Source organism: Ranitomeya variabilis, chromosome 6, assembly GCF_051348905.1.
Source record: "Ranitomeya variabilis isolate aRanVar5 chromosome 6, aRanVar5.hap1, whole genome shotgun sequence".
Classification (NCBI taxonomy): Eukaryota; Metazoa; Chordata; class Amphibia; order Anura; family Dendrobatidae; genus Ranitomeya; species Ranitomeya variabilis.
Window position 1 is genome coordinate 422,098,019 of NC_135237.1, and position 23,050 is coordinate 422,121,068.

The following is a 23,050-nucleotide window of genomic DNA, read 5'->3' on the forward strand; positions in this document are numbered from 1 at the left end:
ATGGTTGAAAAGCAATGTCTGACTTTCATTTGTTAATTTTTACTTTTGTCATATTCAAGTTATTTATGTGACCACTGTGGGTTTTTCTGTCATTAAACGAGGGGTACCAACAATTTTGACAACGTGCGGTATGTTTCACCAATTCCACCAGTAAAGTCCACTTTATTTTGATAAAATGGACTGAATCCTTCCTTGTTATAGCTTTTCATCTGGGGCTCTTAAGTCATCTGAGAGTATGTAGTCAAATTGGGAGACATCTGAAAGCAGTAACATCACACACCCAAAGAAGTTACTTGTTTCACTGGTGCCCAGGCTCGGAACAGAACACCATGGTCTGAATGACCCTTACACTATGATCAGTAGGGGACCAATCTTTGTGACCTCTACTTAACCTAACCTTTAATGAAGAGGCCACAAGATTGGATCTCACAAGTTTTCACTAATTTTACACATATGAATGGGGCCTTTGCTCCAGAAGCATTACAGGCTTTTGTTACTATAGATGTCGCTCCCCCTTTTTTAATTTTTTGTAAGGCTGTAATATCTAGTTTGTTGAATAGCAATCATCAATGGTCAGTGCTGGTCATAGTATCGACAATATGAACACACACAACTACATGTGCCATGTTCGAATTACACTGTCAACTCAATGTTACGTTTGTACTTGTAAACTTGATAAGAGGTTAATGTAAAATTAAATGTGGTTTTCTTTAAAAAAATTCAGCTTAAGCAAAGAGACTAAGGAATTATTTAATTAGCACCCTACGTTCACATGAGTGTATAAATATTGTGCGATTTTCATCCACAAAAAACACATTTTTCATCTGTATTGTCATCCGTCTGCAATCAGTATGTCATCAATATTTTTTTTTAACATCAGAAGTAAGTCCAAATACAGTTTACTACATTAAAGAATTGCCATGTGTCCATAAAAATCAAACAAGATACGGATCAGCCGTATAGTATCTGATTTTTTTTTTGTGCCCCCATAGATTTTGCCCACTCATAGACTTGTATTGGTGAGTGGTGAGTCTCATCCAATTGCATTCTGCAATTTTTTTTCACATTAACTTGGACCGACTATACAGTTGCGTGATCAGAGCCTAAGCAACCGAGTCACCAAGGTCTTCATTATGATCGATGAATCAGACAAACCAGTCGACCTTATAACTCTTGTGCAAAAGACGATATGCTGTGATAACTAATCATTCCGTGGTCAATATTGCTAGAAAACGCTTCAAGGTGATGTTATTTTCTATTTAGGCTTTAGCACCACTGGGAATCGGAGTGGCTACAGGAGAACAAGTGAGTGCTTCTGTACATATCAAAGGGGCCGCATGGGACAGCTGCCATGAGAGTGTTTATAGATTATGAAATTACAGGAATCTGAGAGGTTAACAGCTGCAGCCTTAGTGACCCTTGGCAAGAGGGACTAGATTAAAGCCAGACAAACAGGAGTCTAGGCTGCTTCTAGAACTAATTAATAGCACTGGTAGCATGGCAAACTGACAAGTCTATCAGAAAGTTCACCCCCTACCAGCTGAATTTCCACGCAGAGAAGTATCTTCCATAGGATACTAGATATTATCTGAATGATCACATAGAAATAGCGGTTATGATAAAAGAAACTGTTTATTGTCACTTATCATCTCACCAGGCTGTCTCATGTATACAATATGGAAAATAAATCAAATTAGTCATGCAATCATTAGCAAGAAGTGGTGGACAGATAGAAGGGAGTGTGATTGTAGTATTAAACTGAACATAGTCTGTAATCATACAAAAATAGAAGAACATATGGGAGCTGTAGACACTCATGTAATTCTATTTTCATATTAATTTCTATTTTACAAGCATTGGAGCTATGAAAATGGTTGCAAAAATGTACATATTTTTCAAATAACATTGAAGCAAACTAATTGTGTGTTCCCATGTTGTTTCTGCAGGAGCACACCGTTCCTCTTCTTCCCAGCTTCCTAGTTGCCGCAGGTGGTGTGCTCCTGAAGAATGACAGTTCACACTCGTGGTAAGAGCACACCGCTGGTCCGAAATGTGCCATCTCCCACGCTAAAGCTTCTATGTCTATGCTGCATGGAAGAAGCACAGGGACATTACAGCTGGCCAGATCCAACCAGCCTCAGAGCAATGGCTGGCTGTTACCATGTTACTTCTGCAGGAGTACACCGTTCCTCTTCTTCCCAGCTTCCTAGTTGCCACAGGTGGTGTGCTTCTAAAGACTGACAGTTCGAACTTGTGGTAAGATCACACCGCTGGTCTGAAATGTGCCCTCTCCCATGCAGAAGCTGCTATGTCTATGCTGCTTGGAAGAAGCACAGGGAAACTACAGCTGGCCAGATCCAACCAGCCTCAGAGTGATGGCCGGCAAGCACATGCTCTTTGTACAAATAGAATGAAAAATCCCTGTTCTTGAGAACTTTTAAGGATTTTAAATAAGAAGTAAATAACTAACTTGCTTGTTTATACAAGCACTTTGGAATTTTACCCATTTAAAGGGAACCTGACATCTAAGAAACCGCTGTATTCTTGGAGATATATTGTTAATCTACAAGTAAATAACGTTACAATGCTCTCCAGCCACCTTACTGAAAGTTAGGCTGCCAAGAGAAAATGAACCTATTTCCTCCCTGTCCGCTTTCAGTCATTTCAGTCACTATACTGTGAGCAACGGCTGTAAGCAGGTCCCGGGACTATGAGTGACAGCTGGTTCTGCAGCACATCTATGCACAGCGAGCTGTTAATCAGGCTGCTGGCGTGTGTGCTTATATCTGCCACTTCCTATATAATAATAATCGCCAGTTGGGACTTCTGGCCGCTGTCCCCGAATCCCATAAGGCACCGCGGCAGTGTCACTTGCGCCTGCGCAAATTACATACAGGGTGTCCAGCAATTGCTGGCCGGTACTGCAGGTGTCCCCGGTGCCCATGTTCCCGTGAGACCATGGCACATGGAACCGTGGAAGTGCCAGGGCTCTGGCGTGTCAGAAAATGCCGGCAGAGCCCCGGGCAGTGCCAGACACCCACGCAGCACCGCTGGGCACCGGAGACACCCGCAGCAACCGCCGGGCACCCCGAGACACCCGGCAGCAGCACAAGACCCTCGCAGCAGCGCGCCACACATCGGAGCCCCCCCCCCTCATCCCAGCCTGCAGCCTGCAGCATCACCCCACTACTGCCTCTTCCAGCAGCGACCCTGGGACCCCCTTCACCACAGCCCCCGGTAAGCAATAAGAGGCAAGGATTATAAGAAGCACCACCATTTTATTAAAAAATAATTTTTTCCTCCTCAAAATTTGGGGTGCGTCTTATAACCCGAAGCGTCTTATAATCCGAAAAATATGGAATGTTGGAAAGCGCAAACAGTGTGAGACATGTCCGCTGCTCCTATCAGCACCACTAAGCATACACATATGTTAATTTCACTGCCCTCCAGATGCGATAGCTTTGGGCCTATTTCTATTGTACTATAATGAGTAGTGCTGACAACGGTAACTGTAGCTGCTCTATGCATTCCCACATGACAGAGCTCCTGGGAAGAAACAAGTTAATTTTCTCCTGGTAGCCACTTTTAGTAAGGCAGCTAGACGTAATTGTAACACTATTTACTCCCAGATTAACCCTATATTTGAAGGTAAATAACTTGAACTTGAGACATCTGCTTTAAAATTATAAGCATAATATATGAAACCCTAAGTTTAAAGTGCTTTAGAATATCTTTTCATTAGCATAAGATGAATATTATAAGGCCACAGATATTGAGCTGGGTTATGTTTTTTTTATGATTTAAAATTTGGCTCATGTGTTGAAGTCTTAGTGATCATTCACATGTGACTTTCACGTATGAATACGGTCAATTTTTTTTCATGGATAGCACTTTTACCTGTGACAGTCTATTGGATTTTTTGCAAACTGAGTGGTCTGTGAAAAATCTCAGCCACATATCCGATATTGATCCGAGTGTCAGATTAAACACGGCAATGAAAGTCTATGGGTCAGTGAAAAAAATGGACTGCACTAGGATGCCATCTATGTGCGGTCTTTTTCCCGTGACTGATAGATAGGAGGTGGAGAAACTTTTCTTTTTCTCATTAGTGAAAAAAACTGATGAAACTCTGACCAAATTCAGATGAAACTCTGATGAAAATCACTGATGATACTTTGTCCATTTTTCTCGTATGTAAAAAAACCCCCTGATGTCTAAATGAGGCCTTAGGCTTCGGAGTGCAGTCTAATTTTTTTTTTATTTTTTTTTATATAGTCACATAGACTTTCATGCACTCAGATCATTATCAAACATTTCTACGGAATTTTGCACGGACCACTCAGTCCGCAAAAAAAATCACAGACATGTGAACAGCTCCATAGACTATCACGCATAGCACTTGTATGTGAAAACCGGACGGGTGAATGAGCCGTAAGGTTGAGTTCCCATAATGAGCTTTTGGTGAGTTTTTGACCCTGCATATTTTTTTCTGTCAAAAACGCAGCATCTTACAATTCCAGCAAATTGGGTGGGATTTGTAGAAATCTTCTGTCCACTGTGGGTTTTTTAACGCATTGTAAACTGCGTGTTTCAATTCCGCCGCATGCCAATTCTCTCCCATAGATGTTCATTAGATGAGGAAATCCGCAGGTAAAAAATGCAAGTGCATTTTTGCTTTGGAAATGTATAAAAAATGTGTTTAATCCTAACTGAAGTATATCAATAAAGTTTTGTCGAAGCCAAATACCAGGAAGTATCTAAAGAAAGCAGCCTTACTTCAAGCATGACACACAAACAAGGGACAAAAAACAAGATAAAAACGCATATTAAAAATATGAAAGTAACCTAATTTAAATAATAGGTGGAGAAATTCTGCAGCTTCAAAAATCAAAAGCTCATCGTGGTAAACATAGCCTTAGGCCGGAGTCACACCAGCGATGCTAATGACCCTCGGCTCCTGCTCTGCTGCAAGTGGGAGCCAAGTGTCATGCTACTGTTCTACGAGCCTCTCGCATGACAGGATCGGAGCACATCTGCAGAGGAGACGGAGAAAGTAATTTCTCCATCTCCTCTACTGCCGGTGTCGGCAGGAATCGCACTGTACTATGGTGATATCCGTGTACACTGTGATGTTTCACATGCACCCATAGACTTGTATGAGTGCATGCAATCCAATACTCGCAGCATACTGAGATTGTTTTCTTATGCTGAATCAGCATGACAAAATAATAGCAATGTGCGCTACCCCATAGAATGACACTGGCCCAAGTGCAATCCGATTTCTTGCCCGATTTATTCGCTTGTGTGATCGAGCCCTTAGGCTGAATTCTCATGTTAAACATTTTGTTGCAGAAACTTCTGCATCTAAGGGCTCATTTCCACATGCGAGGCACACGTCCGTATCTCGCATGTGGAAACCAAGCTGTGGAGCCGGCACTCCAGAGCGGAGCGTGCGGCCGCATAGGAACACATGGAGCTGCACAGCTCCGCTCCAAAGTGCCGGCGCCAGAGCTTGGTTTCCACATGCGAGATACGGACGTGTGCCTCGCATGTGGAAATGAGCCCTAAAAGTCAGTCTCTATTCATCTGAATGGGGCCGTTTCAGATGAAAGGCATAGATGAAGAACTTTCTACAACAAATACTGCAGCAAATACCCTGCAGAATGTGAACAGACCGCAATGTTTTTTCGCTATATCATCTGGCAATACTAAGTCTCTGCTTTTTTGTTTGCCCAGTGCCACAACAGAGTCATGTTTAAACAGTTCCTACAAGCCCGTGCCCTCCAGTATCTCCAGATCGACAGCTGCAGATTGGGGAGTGTGAATGAAAACCTGTCTGTTCTGCTCATGGCCAAGAAATTTAATAGTAAGACTATAATCATAAACCAGAAGCAGCGGAGGAAACACAACTGCTACAGGGCATCATAGTGCTGAGTGTTCAGCTCTGATATGAAGTCTTTTCGCCAGTATATTCGCACTCCTCGCTATTGAAGAATAATGCTGGACCTGTATTCTTTTGTTAGTTGATTTAAAAAGTTTCAGGGTCGTGCTGATTAATGTTACAATTTATTATTTCACCCTTCACAGAGACATAGAGCTAGGGATGAGGTTGTGGTACAGTTAAAATGCATCAAAACTACATGAAAAGTTGCTGGTCTTTTTGCTATGTGAAATGGTTTTTCCACTTTTTACAGGTTAACATTTTTATTATGTTTCACCTGAAAAAAAAATCTACATGACAAAAGTGTTGCAACATATGGTAAAGCCTGTGTACAAATCATTCTTCAAATTCGAGGCTCTGAAGAAACCTAAGGTTTGATACGAGCTGTATAACAATTCGGCTCGCCTGTTATAATGTACTAGATGGAGGCCTGATGCTATCGCATCGGGGGGGGGGGGGGGGGAGGCGGTAATGTCACGATGGGGGCAGGTTTTGCCGCGTTGAGAATTTCTCCATGTGCTCACCCACCTATCCACTCTCTTTCCCCATGTGCTGACCTCTCCCGTCTGTGCTCTTTTTTTACCTGTCTACCCCATGTGCTATCCCCCTTGTCTGCTGTCTCTCTCCTTCCTGTGTTCTCCCCTCATGTGCTGTCCCGTTTGAGCTCTCTCACCCCTGTGCGCCTTCTCTCTCCCCATCTGCTGTCTTCTCTCGTGTCATCTCTTCTTTGACCTGTTTGATGCTGACATTACAGCAGATGGTAGAGGATACATTTTGTGAGGTAAAATATTGTTTAAAAACAGTCAGTGAAATATTTTACCTGACAAAATAAATCCTCTGTGATCCCCTGCTGTAATGTCAGTGTTGTTTTTTGCTTCCTCCCCTGCCCACCAGATGTGGTATGCTCCGTACACGGTCAGACACAATTTTTTAAATGAACTTTCATTTGTGGGAAAACCCCTTTAATGTGAGCGGCTTCCTCTGAGGCTGCATACAGTGTATGTGTGTGGTGCGTATGGCATATAGTGTGTGTATGTGTGGTGCGTATGGCATATAGTGTGTTTGTGTGTGGTGCGTACTTCGTATACAGTGTGTGTGGTGCAACAGTGTTCCGCTGGTGGTACCGTGCAAGAGGCTGGTACCAACCACCAGCAGTTTCCATATTGAGACACCTATCACTTAGGTGTCCCAATATAGCGGTCGGTGAACTTCCGCCGCTTGGAATTCTGGGATCCGGACACATCTGGACGGAACATTATGTGAAGACATTAGAAGGTAAGTATATATTAAGATTTGTATATATCAACATACTACATACTTACAACATACATACTACATAAATACTACGTACATATAATACTAAATATTTATAACATACACACTACATACATACTACATACATATAGAATACATACTACATAACATACACACCACATAAAATATACATACTGTATCCATTTAACATCCACACTACATACATGCAACATACATACTCACTACATAAAACACACACTACATACATACAACATACACACTACATACAACATGCATACTACATACATACAAACATGCAACATATTAGTACCACCTATTAATGGATTCATCGAGAATGTGAAAAATGTCTTAAATAAAACGTTCCTTTTATGGAGTCCTGTTATGATCCGGTGACCTTGGAGCCGCATGAGAGACTTTCTCAGGAGTAGGTGGTACCTGTACTGACCGCAAACCCTAAACTAACACCGCAACTAGAAGTAGCCGTGGGATGTACCTAACACGTCCTAGACACCTCGACACAGCCGGAGGGCTAAATACCCCTATAGATGGAAATGGGAATTCTATCTTGCCTCAGAGCAGAACCCCAAAGGATAGGCAGCCCCCCACAAATATTGACTGTGAGTATAAGAGCAAAGACACACGCAGGCAGAAAAACAGGATTTAGCAAAAGAGGCACTTCTAGCTAAATAGAAAAGGATAGGACAGAATTCTAAGCGGTCAGTATTAAAATCCTAAAAATATCCACAGCAGATAATACAAATATTCTACATCTAACTAAAGACATAGAAAGTATATCTGCATCTCCTGAGAATCCAGCATGACTGAAAAATCCAAACAAAGTCTAAGCTGGACAAAAACACAATGAATTGCACTGAATTGCAAAGCACACTGCATGTGTGCACAGAGACAAAAAACCAGACACTTATCTTAGCTGAATTGGGAGCAGGGCATGAGGAACCAGAGAGAGATGCAATCCCTCCAAGAACAATGGACAACTGGCCAGGACTCATCGATCCTGCAAACCTAAATACCTAGTAGAGCTGCAATCAGCAGAAACACCTGCCCTGGATTACAACCCCAAGACAACTGCACTACCACCAACAACCACCGGAGGGAGCCCAAGAGCAGAATTCACAACAGAGTGCATAGGCAGCACACAAACAAGTCAACAATCAATTGTCTTATCAGATAGCAAACATGGGAATTTTCAGTATACCATTAATCACACAACTAAATGACCAGATTGCCCTATAAAAATAATTTCTAATAGCATAGCCACATATTGTATGCCACAAAGAGATGTGATATGTCTAGAAATTATAATTTGCTTCCTTTCCTATTCCAGAATATTCAATTTCCACAATAGTTTTTTAACAGCAGATAAATGGAATGTTTAAAACAATACCCGGTGAGGGTTTAAGGATTTTGATACTGTAGGGGTTGTACTCGCTCAGGTGCGGCGGGTGACACTCAGGAGACACGGTCCATTAAAAGTTCCCACGGTTTATTGCTCCATAAACCACATAGCAACAGGAACAACAGGAACTTACATCAGACAGATGAATCCTCGATGTCCATAGTAGAGCTCCGCTCTCTCAGGTCTGTGGGCACACAGACTATGCTATGTCCAGCACGTAGGCTCTCCAGCCTAAATATGGTCTCTGTGTGCTGTTCAGGACGTCTGTCCCCACGTGGAACCATCCAACACACAGGCCACTCTGCAGTGTCCAGCCAGGACACATGGAAGTGTGTCCACCCTGACAGACTCCCAAACACTCACACCATGTGCTACACACACCTACTTTACATAGGTGAAACCACACCCTAATACCTGTCACATGGCCAGTCAGGTGAGCGTGACATCACCACAGGTCCTTACACACAAAACCATCTTACGTGTTCAGACACGCTTCTTTGGGTGGGTTTGTAGGTGACTGGACCCACCCATCTCTCCAATCACCTGGAAGCCTTCCCTGTTATGATTTTCCCAATGGCAGGGAAATCAAAATAACAACGGACTAGCTCTCGGGTGATGGGAACTAAAGTGACCGTGACCTGAACCTGACACGACACTGGAAGTAGCCGGGGAGTGTTTCCTACGATGCCCTAGACACCACGCGCCAGCCGGAGATCTAACTACCCCTATCAGAGGAATATACAGGCCTGCCTTACCTCCAGAGATGAACCCCAAAAGGAGATAGCAGCCCCCCACAGATATTGACGGTGAGTCAAGAGGAAAAGACATACGTAGGATGAACAGCAGATTTAGCACAGTGAGGTCCGCTTACTAGATAGCAGAAGTACAGGAAAGAGTCACTTCACGGTCAACTTCAAAACACTACTCAAAAACACCATCCTGAAATTACTTTAAAACTCCAGTGACAACTCATGCCACTGGAGTGGCAATTTCAGTCCACGAGAGCTTCCAGCTACAGAGAGTCACATTGCAAATAGCTGGACAAAAATAGCATAAACTAGAAACAAAATTCAACTTAGCTGAACAGGATCTTGAGGCAGGAGAATGCAACAGAATGCTACTGATACATTGTTGGCCGGCATCAGACCAGCAGCCAAGCAGCCTTAAATAGGAAACTCCCCTAATGGGTGTCAACAGGTGATCAAGGATAGAAGAAGGCAAATAAGTGGCACTACCATAAAACACCACCGGGGGAGCCCACAAACAGAATTCACAACAGTACCCCCCCCTTAAGGAGGGGGCACCGAACCCTCACCAGAACCACCAGGGCGATCTGGATGAGCACTATGAAATGCACGAACCAAATCAGGAGCATGAACATCAGATGCTGTCACCCAAGAATTATCCTCCTGACCATAGCCTTTCCACTTAACCAGATACTGAAGTTTCCGTCTGGAAACACGGGAGTCCAAGATCTTTTCCACCACATACTCCAACTCACCCTCAACCAGCACAGGAGCAGGAGGATCAGCAGACGGAACAACCGGCACCTCATACCTCCGCAACAATGACCGATGAAAAACATTATGAATAGTAAAAGATGCTGGGAGGTCCAGACGAAAGGACACAGGATTGAGAACCTCCAGAATCCTATAAGGGCCGATAAACCGAGGCTTAAACTTAGGAGACGAGACCTTCATAGGAACAAATCGAGAAGACAACCAAACCAGGTCCCCAACACAAAGACGAGGACCGACACGCCGATGACGATTAGTGAACTGTTGAGTCTTCTCCTGGGACAACTTCAGATTGTCCACAACCTGTCCCCAAATCTGATGCATTCTATCAACCACAGCATCTACTCCAGGACAATCCGAAGACTCCAATTGACCGGACGAAAAGCGAGGGTGAAACCCTGAATTACAAAAAAATGGAGAAACCAAAGTGGCAGAACTGGCCCGATTGTTAAGGGCAAACTCTGCCAATGGCAAAAAATCAAGCCAATCGTCCTGATCAGCGGACACAAAACACCTCAAGTAAGTCTCCAAGGTCTGATTAGTACGCTCAGTCTGGCCATTAGTCTGAGGATGGAATGCAGACGAAAAAGACAAGTCGATGCCCATCCTGGCACAGAACGCCCGCCAAAATCTAGACACAAACTGAGTACCCCTGTCAGACACTATATTCTCAGGAATACCATGCAAACGCACAACATTCTGAAAAAATAGAGGGACCAGCTCAGAGGAGGAGGGCAATTTGGGCAAAGGTACCAAGTGAACCATCTTGGAAAAACGGTCACACACCACCCAGATGACGGACATCCTACGAGAAACAGGAAGGTCAGAAATAAAGTCCATAGAGATGTGCGTCCAAGGCCTCTTAGGAATAGGCAAGGGCAACAACAACCCGCTGGCCCGGGAACAGCAGGGCTTAGCCCGAGCACAAACATCACAAGACTGCACAAAAATACGTACATCTCGAGACAAGGAAGGCCACCAGAAGGACCTAGACACCAGATCCCTGGTGCCAAAAATTCCAGGATGACCTGCCAACGCGGAAGAGTGAACCTCCGAAATAACTCTACTGGTCCAGTCATCAGGGACAAACAGTCTACCAGGCGGACAGCGATCAGGCCTATCCACCTGAAACTCCTGCAAAGAGCGCCGCAGGTCTGGGGAGACAGCTGACAATATCACCCCATCCTTCAGGATGCCAGTAGGTTCGGAATCACCAGGCGAGTCAGGCTCAAAACTCCTAGAGAGGGCATCCGCCCTCACATTCTTAGACCCAGGCAGATATGAAACCACAAAGTTAAATCGAGAGAAAAACAACGACCAGCGCGCCTGTCTAGGATTCAGACGCCTGGCTGACTCAAGATAAATTAGATTTTTGTGGTCAGTCAAGACCACCACCTGGTGTCTAGCACCCTCAAGCCAATGACGCCACTCCTCAAATGCCCACTTCATGGCCAAGAGCTCCCGATTTCCAACATCATAATTTCGCTCAGCGGGCGAAAACTTTCGAGAGAAAAACGCACATGGTCTCATCACTGAGCAGTCAGGACCTTTCTGCGACAAAACTGCACCTGCTCCGATCTCGGAAGCATCTACTTCAACCTGGAACAGGAGCGAAACATCAGGCTGGCGCAACACAGGAGCAGAAGAAAAGCGGCGCTTAAGCTCCCGAAAGGCCTCCACAGCCGCAGAGGACCAATTAGCAACATCAGCACCCTTCTTGGTCAAATCAGTCAAAGGTTTAGCAATGGCAGAAAAACCCGCTATGAATCGGCGATAGAAATTAGCAAATCCCAAGAATTTCTGAAGACTCTTTAGAGAAGTAGGTTGTATCCAATCACAAATAGCCTGAACCTTAACAGGGTCCATCTCCATAGATGAAGGGGAAAAAATATATCCCAAAAAGGAAATTCTCTGAACCCCAAAAATACACTTTGAGCCCTTCACAAATAGAGAATTAGCTCGTAAAACCTGAAAAACTCTCCTGACCTGTTGAACATGAGATTCCCAGTCCTCCGAAAAAATCAAAATATCATCCAAATACACAATCATAAATTTATCCAGATATTCACGGAAAATATCGTGCATAAAGGACTGAAAAACGGAAGGGGCATTCGCGAGACCGAAAGGCATTACCAAATACTCAAAATGGCCTTCAGGCGTATTAAATGCGGTCTTCCACTCATCCCCCTGCTTAATCCGCACCAAATTATACGCACCACGTAGATCGATCTTAGTGAACCACTTCGCCCCCTTTATGCGAGCAAAAAGATCAGTCAGTAAAGGTAACGGGTACTGGTATTTAACTGTAATCTTATTCAGAAGTCGATAGTCGATACAAGGTCTCAATGAACCATCCTTTTTACCCACAAAGAAAAACCCTGCCCCCAATGGAGACAAAGAGGGGCGAATATGACCCTTTTCCAAAGATTCTCTGATATACTCCCGCATAGCAGTATGTTCAGGTACAGACAAATTAAACAAGCGACCCTTAGGAAATTTACTACCGGGAATCAACTCAATAGCGCAGTCACACTCTCTGTGAGGGGGGAGAGAATCAGTTTTAGGCTCCTGAAAGACATCATAAAAATCTGACAGAAATGCTGGGATCTCAGCGGGAGTAGATGAAGAAATGGGAACCAAAGGTGCATCCCCATGAATCCCCTGACATCCCCAGCTCAGCACAGACATTGATCTCCAGTCCAAGACTGGATTATGAATTTGTAACCATGGTAATCCAAGTACTAATACGTCATGTAGATTATATAACACAAGGAAACGAATAATCTCCTGATGGTCTGGGGAAAGATGCATAGTCACTTGTGTCCAATATTGTGGTTTATTGCTAGCCAAAGGTGTAGAATCAATACCCTTTAAGGGAATAGAAACCTCCAGAGGCTCTAAATCAAACCCACAACGCTTGGCAAAGGACCAATCCATGAGACTCAGAGCGGCGCCAGAATCCACATAAGCATCCACAGTAACAGATGATAAAGTACAAATCAATGTCACGGACAAAAGAAATTTAGACTGCAAGGTACCCATAGAAAAAGATTTATCAACCTTTTTATCAACCTTCTTTATGCGTTTAGAGCATGCTGATATAACATGAGCTGGATCTCCACAATAGAAGCACAACCCATTTTTGCGCCTGTAATTCTGTCGTTCGCCTCTAGACAATACACTATCGCATTGCATATGCTCTGGTGCCTTTTCAGAGGTCACCGCCAAATGATGCACAGGTTTTTGCTCAGAAGATACCGCCATATGGTGCACAGGTTTTTGCTCAGAAGATACCGCCATATGGTGCACAGGTTTTTGCTCAAAAGATACCGCCATATGGTGCACAGATTTTTGCTCAGAAGATACCGCCATATGGTGCACAGATTTGCGCTCCCGTAAACGCCGATCAATCTGGATAGCCAATTTCATGGCATCATTCAGACCTGTAGGCACAGGGAACCCCACCATGACATCCTTCACGGCATCAGAGAGACCTTCTCTGAAATTAGCTGCTAGAGCGCACTCATTCCATTTAGTAAGCACCGACCATTTACGAAATTTTTGGCAGTATATCTCAGCTTCATCTTGCCCTTGGGAAAGAGCTATCAAGGCTTTCTCAGCCAAAATCTCTAAATTAGGTTCTTCATAAAGCAACCCCAAAGCCAGAAAAAATGCATCTACATTTAATAACGCAGGATCCCCTGGCGACAATGCAAATGCCCAACTTTGTGGGTCACCCCGCAATAGAGAAATAACAATTTTAACCTGTTGCGCAGGATCACCAGCAGAGTGAGATTTCAGAGACAAAAACAATTTACAATTCTCTCTGAAATTCAAAAAACGGGATCTGTCTCCGGTAAAAAATTCAGGCATAGGGATCTTAGGTTCAGACATTGGAGCACGTATAACAAAATCTTGTAAGTTCTGGACCTTTGTAGCCAGGTTATTCAGACCTGCAACCAAACTCTGTGGATCCATGATTCAAACAGGTGTAACCAAAGCCATTCAGAGATTAAGAGGAGAGGAAAAAAAAAAAGGCTGAAGACTGCAGTTTAAGCAAGGAGTACAAATAAGCACTAAGGTGCACTTTCCAAACACAGAAGGAAAAAAAAACCTTTTCATATCCTTTCCTGCTTTAGTGCATAGTTTAAACACATGTGGGCCGGCCAAACTGTTATGATTTTCCCAATGGCAGGGAAATCAAAATAACAACGGACTAGCTCTCGGGTGATGGGAACTAAAGTGACCGTGACCTGAACCTGACACGACACTGGAAGTAGCCGGGGAGTGTTTCCTACGATGCCCTAGACACCACGCGCCAGCCGGAGATCTAACTACCCCTATCAGAGGAATATACAGGCCTGCCTTACCTCCAGAGATGAACCCCAAAAGGAGATAGCAGCCCCCCACAGATATTGACGGTGAGTCAAGAGGAAAAGACATACGTAGGATGAACAGCAGATTTAGCACAGTGAGGTCCGCTTACTAGATAGCAGAAGTACAGGAAAGAGTCACTTCACGGTCAACTTCAAAACACTACTCAAAAACACCATCCTGAAATTACTTTAAAACTCCAGTGACAACTCATGCCACTGGAGTGGCAATTTCAGTCCACGAGAGCTTCCAGCTACAGAGAGTCACATTGCAAATAGCTGGACAAAAATAGCATAAACTAGAAACAAAATTCAACTTAGCTGAACAGGATCTTGAGGCAGGAGAATGCAACAGAATGCTACTGATACATTGTTGGCCGGCATCAGACCAGCAGCCAAGCAGCCTTAAATAGGAAACTCCCCTAATGGGTGTCAACAGGTGATCAAGGATAGAAGAAGGCAAATAAGTGGCACTACCATAAAACACCACCGGGGGAGCCCACAAACAGAATTCACAACACTTCCCAATGTAAACAAATCCCTCAGCAGTAGATCTGCTTGAGCAACACATACCCAGGCTTCCATCACAGGGCCACCCACCTCTGCGATACATACCGTCCATTTATCACATGACCAGTCGCTATGCCACAATACCTATTCAAGCAATCTGTTAGCAAAACCCGAGCCATGTGTTAAGAAGACATCAAGACCCCGATACATCAAGACCAGCAATTTTCTGCCTGTGTTTTATAAATTAAGACCAACTGATCGTGTACCCCATATACATCTTACTCCAGTCCGTGACTGGCAAAGGGAACGTCAAAGCTTGCCATGAATTATAAGAGTTATGGTGTTGTGCTCCCCAGTCCTGCTCCAGCTCTGCCCATTTTGGCAAAAATGGGAGAAACTGGTGTGAAAATGTCAAAAAGTCACAAAATTATTGCAACTTCAAGTTATGCCAATATTTTGACACTGTTTAAATCAATTCATGCCAGAGTTCTGACAAAATTGTTTTGGTGAATTGAGGCCCAAGTCTCTAATATTTTACAAACATTAAAAAGGAAGATCAGGTTGCCGGTTTAGAAATCTGTTTCAGTCTCGATCACATAGAGGGTGGTTTAACTGTGAGTAAAGAAATTCCAAGGAATACATTTTTTATTTTGTCCCTGGAATTGGAAAAATTGTGTGTTCGACTTCCTGAAGGGTTGAGTTCACTGAACGTTAAGTAGGACTGTAAACATTGTCCAGTGCGCACACGATTTCCTGAAACAGGTTAAAAGAAGTCGCTTTCAAAATAATTCCAGCAATAACCAATCAGATCCACCACTTAGACAACCCCTCCGGAAACCCTACTTTTCACCCCATCAAATAATAACACTTCTACCCACCTCTGGTACCGGCGTCGTTCTCGAGGATTGCGTGACGATCACTGCGGACAGTCAACCCTGGCTTCACTCTACCCTACGCTGGACAAATCAAGACATCCGGAGTAAGCCACAGATCTGACTTCCTCCAGATGTCAATTAGGAGAATGAAGCCAGCTCTGATTGGTCATAGGTATCGCGTGACATCAAAATAACAGATTTACAGAAGCAGTTTGTGCGGCATGTGTTGGGGGACTCATCAAGCATGGTGCAACTTTGTCGATAAATTTGGTGAATCTATATCAGCTAAGAGTTGGCATCGATTCTTGCTAAAAAATGCACCATTTTTTTTTCTTAAAAAATAGTAAACCTGTTACCCATGCCCGCTCCTGTTTAGCGCCACCCACTTCAGTGTAAAAAACAAAAGGGTTTACAATAAAAGCATGTCACTGATGAATATAACTAGACCTGTATTAAATGTGCTTGTCTGCTTTTATTCAGTTCCCGTCTGCCCACATGCTGGAGGAGTTGGACTCTGTGAACTGGTGCAACACTTGATCATATTTGATTACATCTCCATCTCAGGAACCCTAGAAAACAGGTGTGTTCACCATGATGTAGCTATGTGACTGAATTTCACTGGTCATCAGTGGATTTTATGTAGATTAATTTAGGACTTTCACAGTAATCTCTAGGAAATGCTATCATTTTATCATAAACCTTTGTGACTCCAATCTCTCCTAAGACTAAAGGGGCTACACTTCTGGTGCAGCACGTTTCTCATGCACAGTGGTGACTTGGCCATCTGCTGTGCAGGGCACTGGGGAAAAGAGGCAAGCTGCAGTTCCTTGCACAGCAAAGTGGCAGGGAGCCATTATACAGCAAAACCTCAGATAGGTGCATCCCCTTCATTGTCACGTTCTCAGGGGTTCAAGAGATCAGATCTCTGCAGCACCATAAAGTCATAACATACCTTAGAAGTATGTCATCGCTGCTTAAGATGGAAAAATTCCTTTTATCAGTCTTTGGCACTGGGTTAAAAATCACATAGTATTTGAATGCTATTGAACAGTAAAACTGATGCCATATTGGGAGGACAATGGTAAAAATCCTGGAACCTCAGGAATTTTACCACTGAAAAGATAAAAAGATATATAATTCTCGTATTTTGTACAACCTAAGTTCATCAGAAAATCATTGCATAAAACTACTGTGTGTAGTCCAGGTTGTACCATATAGTCAAAATTGTCGGGACACCTTCACAATACACCTACAGGAGCATTAACTCTATAAGCATTAATACAAAGTCGGATCCCCCTTTGCAGCCTCAGCAGCATCCACTCTTCTGGGAAGGCTATCTATCAGATTTTCGTGTTTCTCTGTGGGGATTTTTAACTATTCATCTAGAACAGGATTTGTCAGATCAGACACGTATGTTGGATGAGGGGACCATGCTCACAATCTCTTTTCTAGTTCATCCCAAAGCTGTGGGATGGTGCGGAGGTCAGGAATCTATCCTAATCATGTTCCTCCACACCAAACTATCCCAATCATGACTTTATTGACTTTGCACAGTCATGCCGGAAAAGAAGAGGACATTCCCCAAACTGTTACCACAAAGATAGAAGCAATTATTGTTCAAAATGTCTTGGTCTGCTGACATATGAAGATTTCCCTTCATTAGAACCAAGTTACTTTGGCCAGCATATGTAAAGACTTAATTCCAGCTCACCCAGTTGCTCTATGTTCATCCATTTGGGGCTCAGACACTTTGACCAACCCCTGAAAAAACAGCCCCAAAGAATTGTCCCTCCTCCCCCAAACTTTGCAGTTGGCTCAATGCAGTGACGCAGGTAATGTTCTTCTGGCATTCACTATACCCAAACTGGTCTATCCGATGCCAGAGAAATTAGTCGCTCCACAGAACACATTTCCACTGCTTCTGAATCCTGTGGCTGTGTGCTTTATACCAATCTATCCTATACTTCACATTGTGCTTGGTAATGTACGTCTAGTATGCAGTTCCTGGACCATGGAAACCCATGCTGTGAAGTGCTCAGTTTTTGTTCTGATGTTAATACCAGAAGAAGCTCTGCAGTTACATTGTTGACTTATGAACTCTACACCTCAGCACTTAGCATCTTGCTCTGTACAAGTAAATAGGTTTTTCTGTTTCTGAAAGGGAACCAGTTACCAAAACAATGCTATTAGCCTGTAGATATGGGGTTAATCTGCAGATTAGTTGCGTTACTAACCTGCCCAGATACTGCTTTTAGCTGAACACTGCGAGGAGAAAATGAACTTCATTCTCCTTGACAGCGACCAGTTTCCAGTCACGGGGCAGCGCCAGCATGGGTCTAGGCATTGGGCTGAGAATACAGAGCGACGGTTGTAACTGTGCTCCCGGCCCTGAATGTCAGCCAGCCCCAATGCAGAGCGAGTGTGAGTCAGGGTCAGGGGTGCGGTTACAGCGGCAGCTCTGTATTCTCAGAGGGGTGACTGAACCCACACTGGCGCCACCCCCATGACTGAAACTGAAAGGCTGCAGGGGAGAATAAAGTACATTTTTACCCCGCAGCGTTCGGGTAAATGCCAGCGCCCTGCAGATTAACCCCTTACCTGCAGGTTACCACCATTTTTACTGGTGACAGGTTCCCTTTAAATCAGGGGTGGGGAAACACGGCTCGCAATGACATTTTCTGCAGCCCGGGGAAGATTCTCAGGGACCGCAGTGCTTGAGCTGGCAGATGTGTTTTGCCAGCCGACAGCCCTTTAACGTCTTCTTACCCTTTGAGTACTACTAAACACTGAGGCACATGCAGTGAAAGTGCTAGCGTCAGGAATTACCTTGTGGGCGGAGTTAGTGTGCAATTTATACCGCCCCCAAAGGATGGTATAAATGTCCAAAAGGCCTTTGAAATTAAAAAGGTCCTTGTCCCTGATTTAAATGGTTCCACTTCTCAGTGGCGACAGCTTAAGACCCCCATTTCTCTGTCTTGTAGGATGTGCGAATATGTGGATCATCTACATGAACACTTTAAACACCCTGTGGCTATCCGCAATGCAGCTTATGTGCCTCCAGAGGTAATGTAAATCCCTTCAGCCATATCACAGATAAGTATTGTTACTCACGGACGACAACACTGAACACGCAAAGGTCTGAGAAAGTATTTTATTTGGTTTTGCACATTAGAGCTAAAAAACCTTTTCTAAATATGCGAAAGTGAGTCTGTGTGAGATGGCTACTGAAGCCTTACTCATCCTTCCGCCAGTTTAGGAATATTACCACTCCTATCAGTACCAACGAAACAGGAAATATTGGCTGCAATATGCCGATTGCTTTAGTTTTATTGTGCCTGGGCCACGGCTGCCATTGGAGCACCAACGAGCCACTCAACGTGGGTAAAGGCAATTTAGATACAGGGCTAGGGAAGCAAACCGAATCCTTTCCTGAAGATATGGAAGCCAAGCTTAAAGACTGGACTACCTCCCACCACACATGCAGATAAAAATACTGACGGACAATCATTCTCACCTTTTTCAGGATCCAGGATATTCCACAGAAATGAAGGAAGAGTCGGTGACATTATATGAGTTTCCAGGTGGAAGTATCTGGCAGCAGCTAATTCATGAGAAAAAGATTGAAATCTAGAAGATATAGTCAAAGATGAACGAGCAGTTTCGGATTTCCTGAATATGCAACTGAAAAATGCAGCCAATAGTAATGTGATTTAGTAATCTGTCCAGAACAAATGTAACATATGAAGCCTAGCAATAAATCTAGAACATTTGTCTTCATTCAGATTTATTTTATTGAATATTGCGCTCATACTTTCATCTAGTTTAGCCTATAAGGCGTACAAGGTGGCCTAAGATTAATTATAGGGACGCTGAATGCTTATTCAATGGGTCATTCACATGTTGCCTTGCTAGGTCACGTCACTAGGATGGGGGTGGTTTGATTTGTGAGAGACCCCTGTGCTATACCTGTGAAGGAGCAGCAGGATCCTTAATTTTAAGGATTAGTAGCGGTTCTGGTGGTTGGATTCCCACAGTCAATAAAGAATGACATATTCTAATGACGTCTTCACTTTAAAAGGGTGTTCCCAGCTAAAAATCATATTCCACTATGGAATAATAATAATAGAAAACACCTCCAATTAGAAATGTAGTATAGTTTTTCTGATTCTCTTTCCTCATGTGCAGGCGTTGCAGTAGCTTAGGTATTCACGGTTACGACCACTGGCAACTGGCTGTCACTATATCAGTGGTCGTAACTTTGGATATCTAAGGTCCTGCATATGAGGAAAGAGACATGGCGAGTCAGAAAAACTATATTACATTTCTAATTGAAGATCTTTTCTACTATTATTACACCTATTACATAATGGGATAGGATCTTGGAGATGGGAATACCACTTTAACATCATAGAAATGCCCCTTTAATGCTACAATAACCTAGTTAACATAGTTGACATAAAAAAGCAGTAACAGCCGTAATCACACATTTCTTCTGACAATTCTTGTTTTAATTTATATGCATCTCTCAAGTTGTTCTCATTTTACTTTCATAAATCAATAGCATACAAGAAAATAAAACATCATAGTATATCTTGAGCTTCTTTTTCTGCCAGGACTGATCATTAGTGATGAGGTCAAGTGCTCTTTACTCAAGTTTTCTGTGGGTGCTCAGTTATGCACAGAGTATCGCGAGTGTTTGAGTGACATATTAGAGTCCCCGCAGCCGCATGTTTTGCAGCTTTTAGCTACCAAAAATGCAGGGATTGCCTGACATATACGGGCAATCACCATATGTTTTGTGGCTACCCAACAGCTCTGAAACAAGTGGCTGCCCGGAATCAAACATGTCAGTCGAGCACCTGCATATATTTAGTTGACAGATCCGTTTTAAGATCAATATCTTTGTTTTTGAACTTGACCATTTTGAGCCTTTTAGACAAAGCAGTTTTTTTTTATTTTCACATTCTTGGAGCCATAGTATTTTTAGATTTGTGCATGCTATAAGGAAAAAAATAACTTGCTAGAATTGTTTAGATCTTGCTACACTTTTTGGGTAGTGAAATTTCCAAAAGAAGCATTAAAAAAAAAAAAAAAAAAAAAAAATGGGGGTGGGAGGAAGGGGTGGGGTAGGTGAGGTGGTTGTTGGTTTGTCATATTCTGAGACCCATACTTTTTTTTTATTTTTCCCTACACAGATGTGTGAGGGGTTTTGCAAGAGAAACTGTAGTTTTCACTACTGCCAGTTTGGGATACAAACAACGATTTGCTCTCTATTTTTGTGAGGCCAGATGAGCAAGATCTAAACAATTCTAGCAAGTTATTTTTTTCCTTATAGCATGCACCATATAGAATGAATGTGATACAATTCTAATCTTTTGCACAACAAGCTGTAGTATTTATTGGTAATATTTTGAGATATGTACAGCTTTATCACTATTTATTTATTTAATAAAACTAAAAGACAATAAAATGGTGAAAACTGAAAAAGACACGACTATAAACCTCCAAGAAAAGAGGGTAGAAAAAAACACAGTAATACAGCAATAACCATACAGAAGAACAAAAAACGGAGATGAGCAGTAGTAAAAAACACCAAAATACACTGGGATGCACCTGAGTAAGTGCTGACAGTTATATAGTAAATATTATACACTATGAAGGTGCCTGTCAGTGCTAGTGGATTAAATGCAAGTCTATAAAACAATCACTAATCCTCCTTTCCATTAATTATACTCAATACCAGGAGGTGGTAAAAAAAAATGAAGGGTCTGAGGTGTGCAAAATGCAGCAATTCTCAATAATAACATGTCAATAATATCCCCAAAACTTAGAACTATACTCCAAGGAGTTGGCCAAATGGGTTTATACCAAACACTACAAAAATATCCAAGTAGCGATAATAAAGTGCCAATACATCTATAGTCATTACCTGGGTGAGGGCTGGTGCTGTGGTCTGTGCAGCTGACTGTGCTTCCCTCACACCCGATGGGCGCCATTTCGCTGCACACTTCTTCCGGGGGGTCTGATTGTGATTTGGATTGTTACAAGTGCACAGATGTGAACCATTAACAGGACCGAAATGTAGCGCCAGAACCCCAATCAGTATGGAGCGCCCCCACATAAGGGCAATGGGGTACTCGGCACCGGGTCCTTCGGTTCGGGGGATGTCACAGTGGCCCAACCCGGTCCGTGGCCCTTTGAGGGACGTCCAATAAAGGAATAGAGATTTTATGGTTTTGGGAAAGGTCTTTAAAGGGGAAGTGTTCGTGACGCCACCTGTGGTATTCAATCAGGGTGACAGACGCTGCTTAGGGGTCCGCTGGGGTGATGTGATGGCAGCTAGATGGTATACCTTCCCACAGGTGAAGTGTTTCGACAGGGCTTCCCAGATGTGTAGATGGTGATGGTGGATGATGTACGGCGCAGAGAATAACGAGGACACAAGGTTGCAGTCTCTTTACCTTTACTGAAGGCTTCAGCATCCACAGTCCAGGGTACAGACCACAGGGTAGGCAGAGTCCGGCGGGATAAACAGATGCCAATTCTGGCAGTTTTTTTGGGTTTTTTTTAAATAGTTTTCTCTATCGTGTGGGATGAATAATGGTAGTGTTCCAATATACAGTGGTTTACGAAATGATTCACCCCCTTGGCTTTTTACATTACAACATGTGTTTAAATATTTTGTAATCTGATTTGCGTGTGGTGCATCAGCGCTAAATAGTCTAAGTTAATGAAGTGAGAAAAATATAGGCAAAAATTTATTTTTTGGGATAAAATAACTAAAAGTTGGCATGTGTAATCACCCCTTTTGTGATGAAGCTCCTAAAAGTTTCTGGTGCAAGCAATTATCTTCATAAATCACATGCTCAGTGAAAGGAAGTCCATCTGTGTGGAATCTAAGTGTCCCATGGTCTGTCACTATATACACAACTTTTCCCAAAAGGCCACAGAGGCTGCAACAATTAAGAGGCACCACTAACCAACAACACCATAACGAGCAAGGAGGTTTCCAAACAAGTCAAGAACAAAGTTGTTGAGAAGTACAAGTCAGGGTTGGGTTTCTATGTACCACACCAGGATGGATGCAAGAGAATTTTTTGATCATTCTTTATACAAATGTTACATCACATAAGTATGGAATT

The 23,050-nt window shown here is 43.1% G+C and overlaps 1 protein-coding gene across 2 annotated transcripts in view; it reads left to right on the forward strand.

Annotated features, from left to right (window-relative positions):
• The window catches only part of ENOSF1 (enolase superfamily member 1), a 108,793-nt gene extending 89,108 nt beyond the window's left edge, over window positions 1-19,685 (forward strand). The window contains exons 12-16 of one of the 2 annotated variants that reach the window (XM_077270318.1): window positions 1,264-1,305; window positions 5,737-5,866; window positions 16,389-16,488; window positions 18,890-18,971; window positions 19,432-19,685. In XM_077270318.1, coding sequence (XP_077126433.1) covers window positions 1,264-1,305; window positions 5,737-5,866; window positions 16,389-16,488; window positions 18,890-18,971; window positions 19,432-19,539 — 462 coding nt within the window. In that variant the 3' untranslated portion in view covers window positions 19,540-19,685. The remainder of the gene's footprint in view (window positions 1-1,263; window positions 1,306-5,736; window positions 5,867-16,388; window positions 16,489-18,889; window positions 18,972-19,431) is intronic. The other variant, XM_077270319.1, reaches the window with a different exon arrangement.
• The last annotated feature ends 3,365 nt before the right edge of the window (window positions 19,686-23,050 follow it).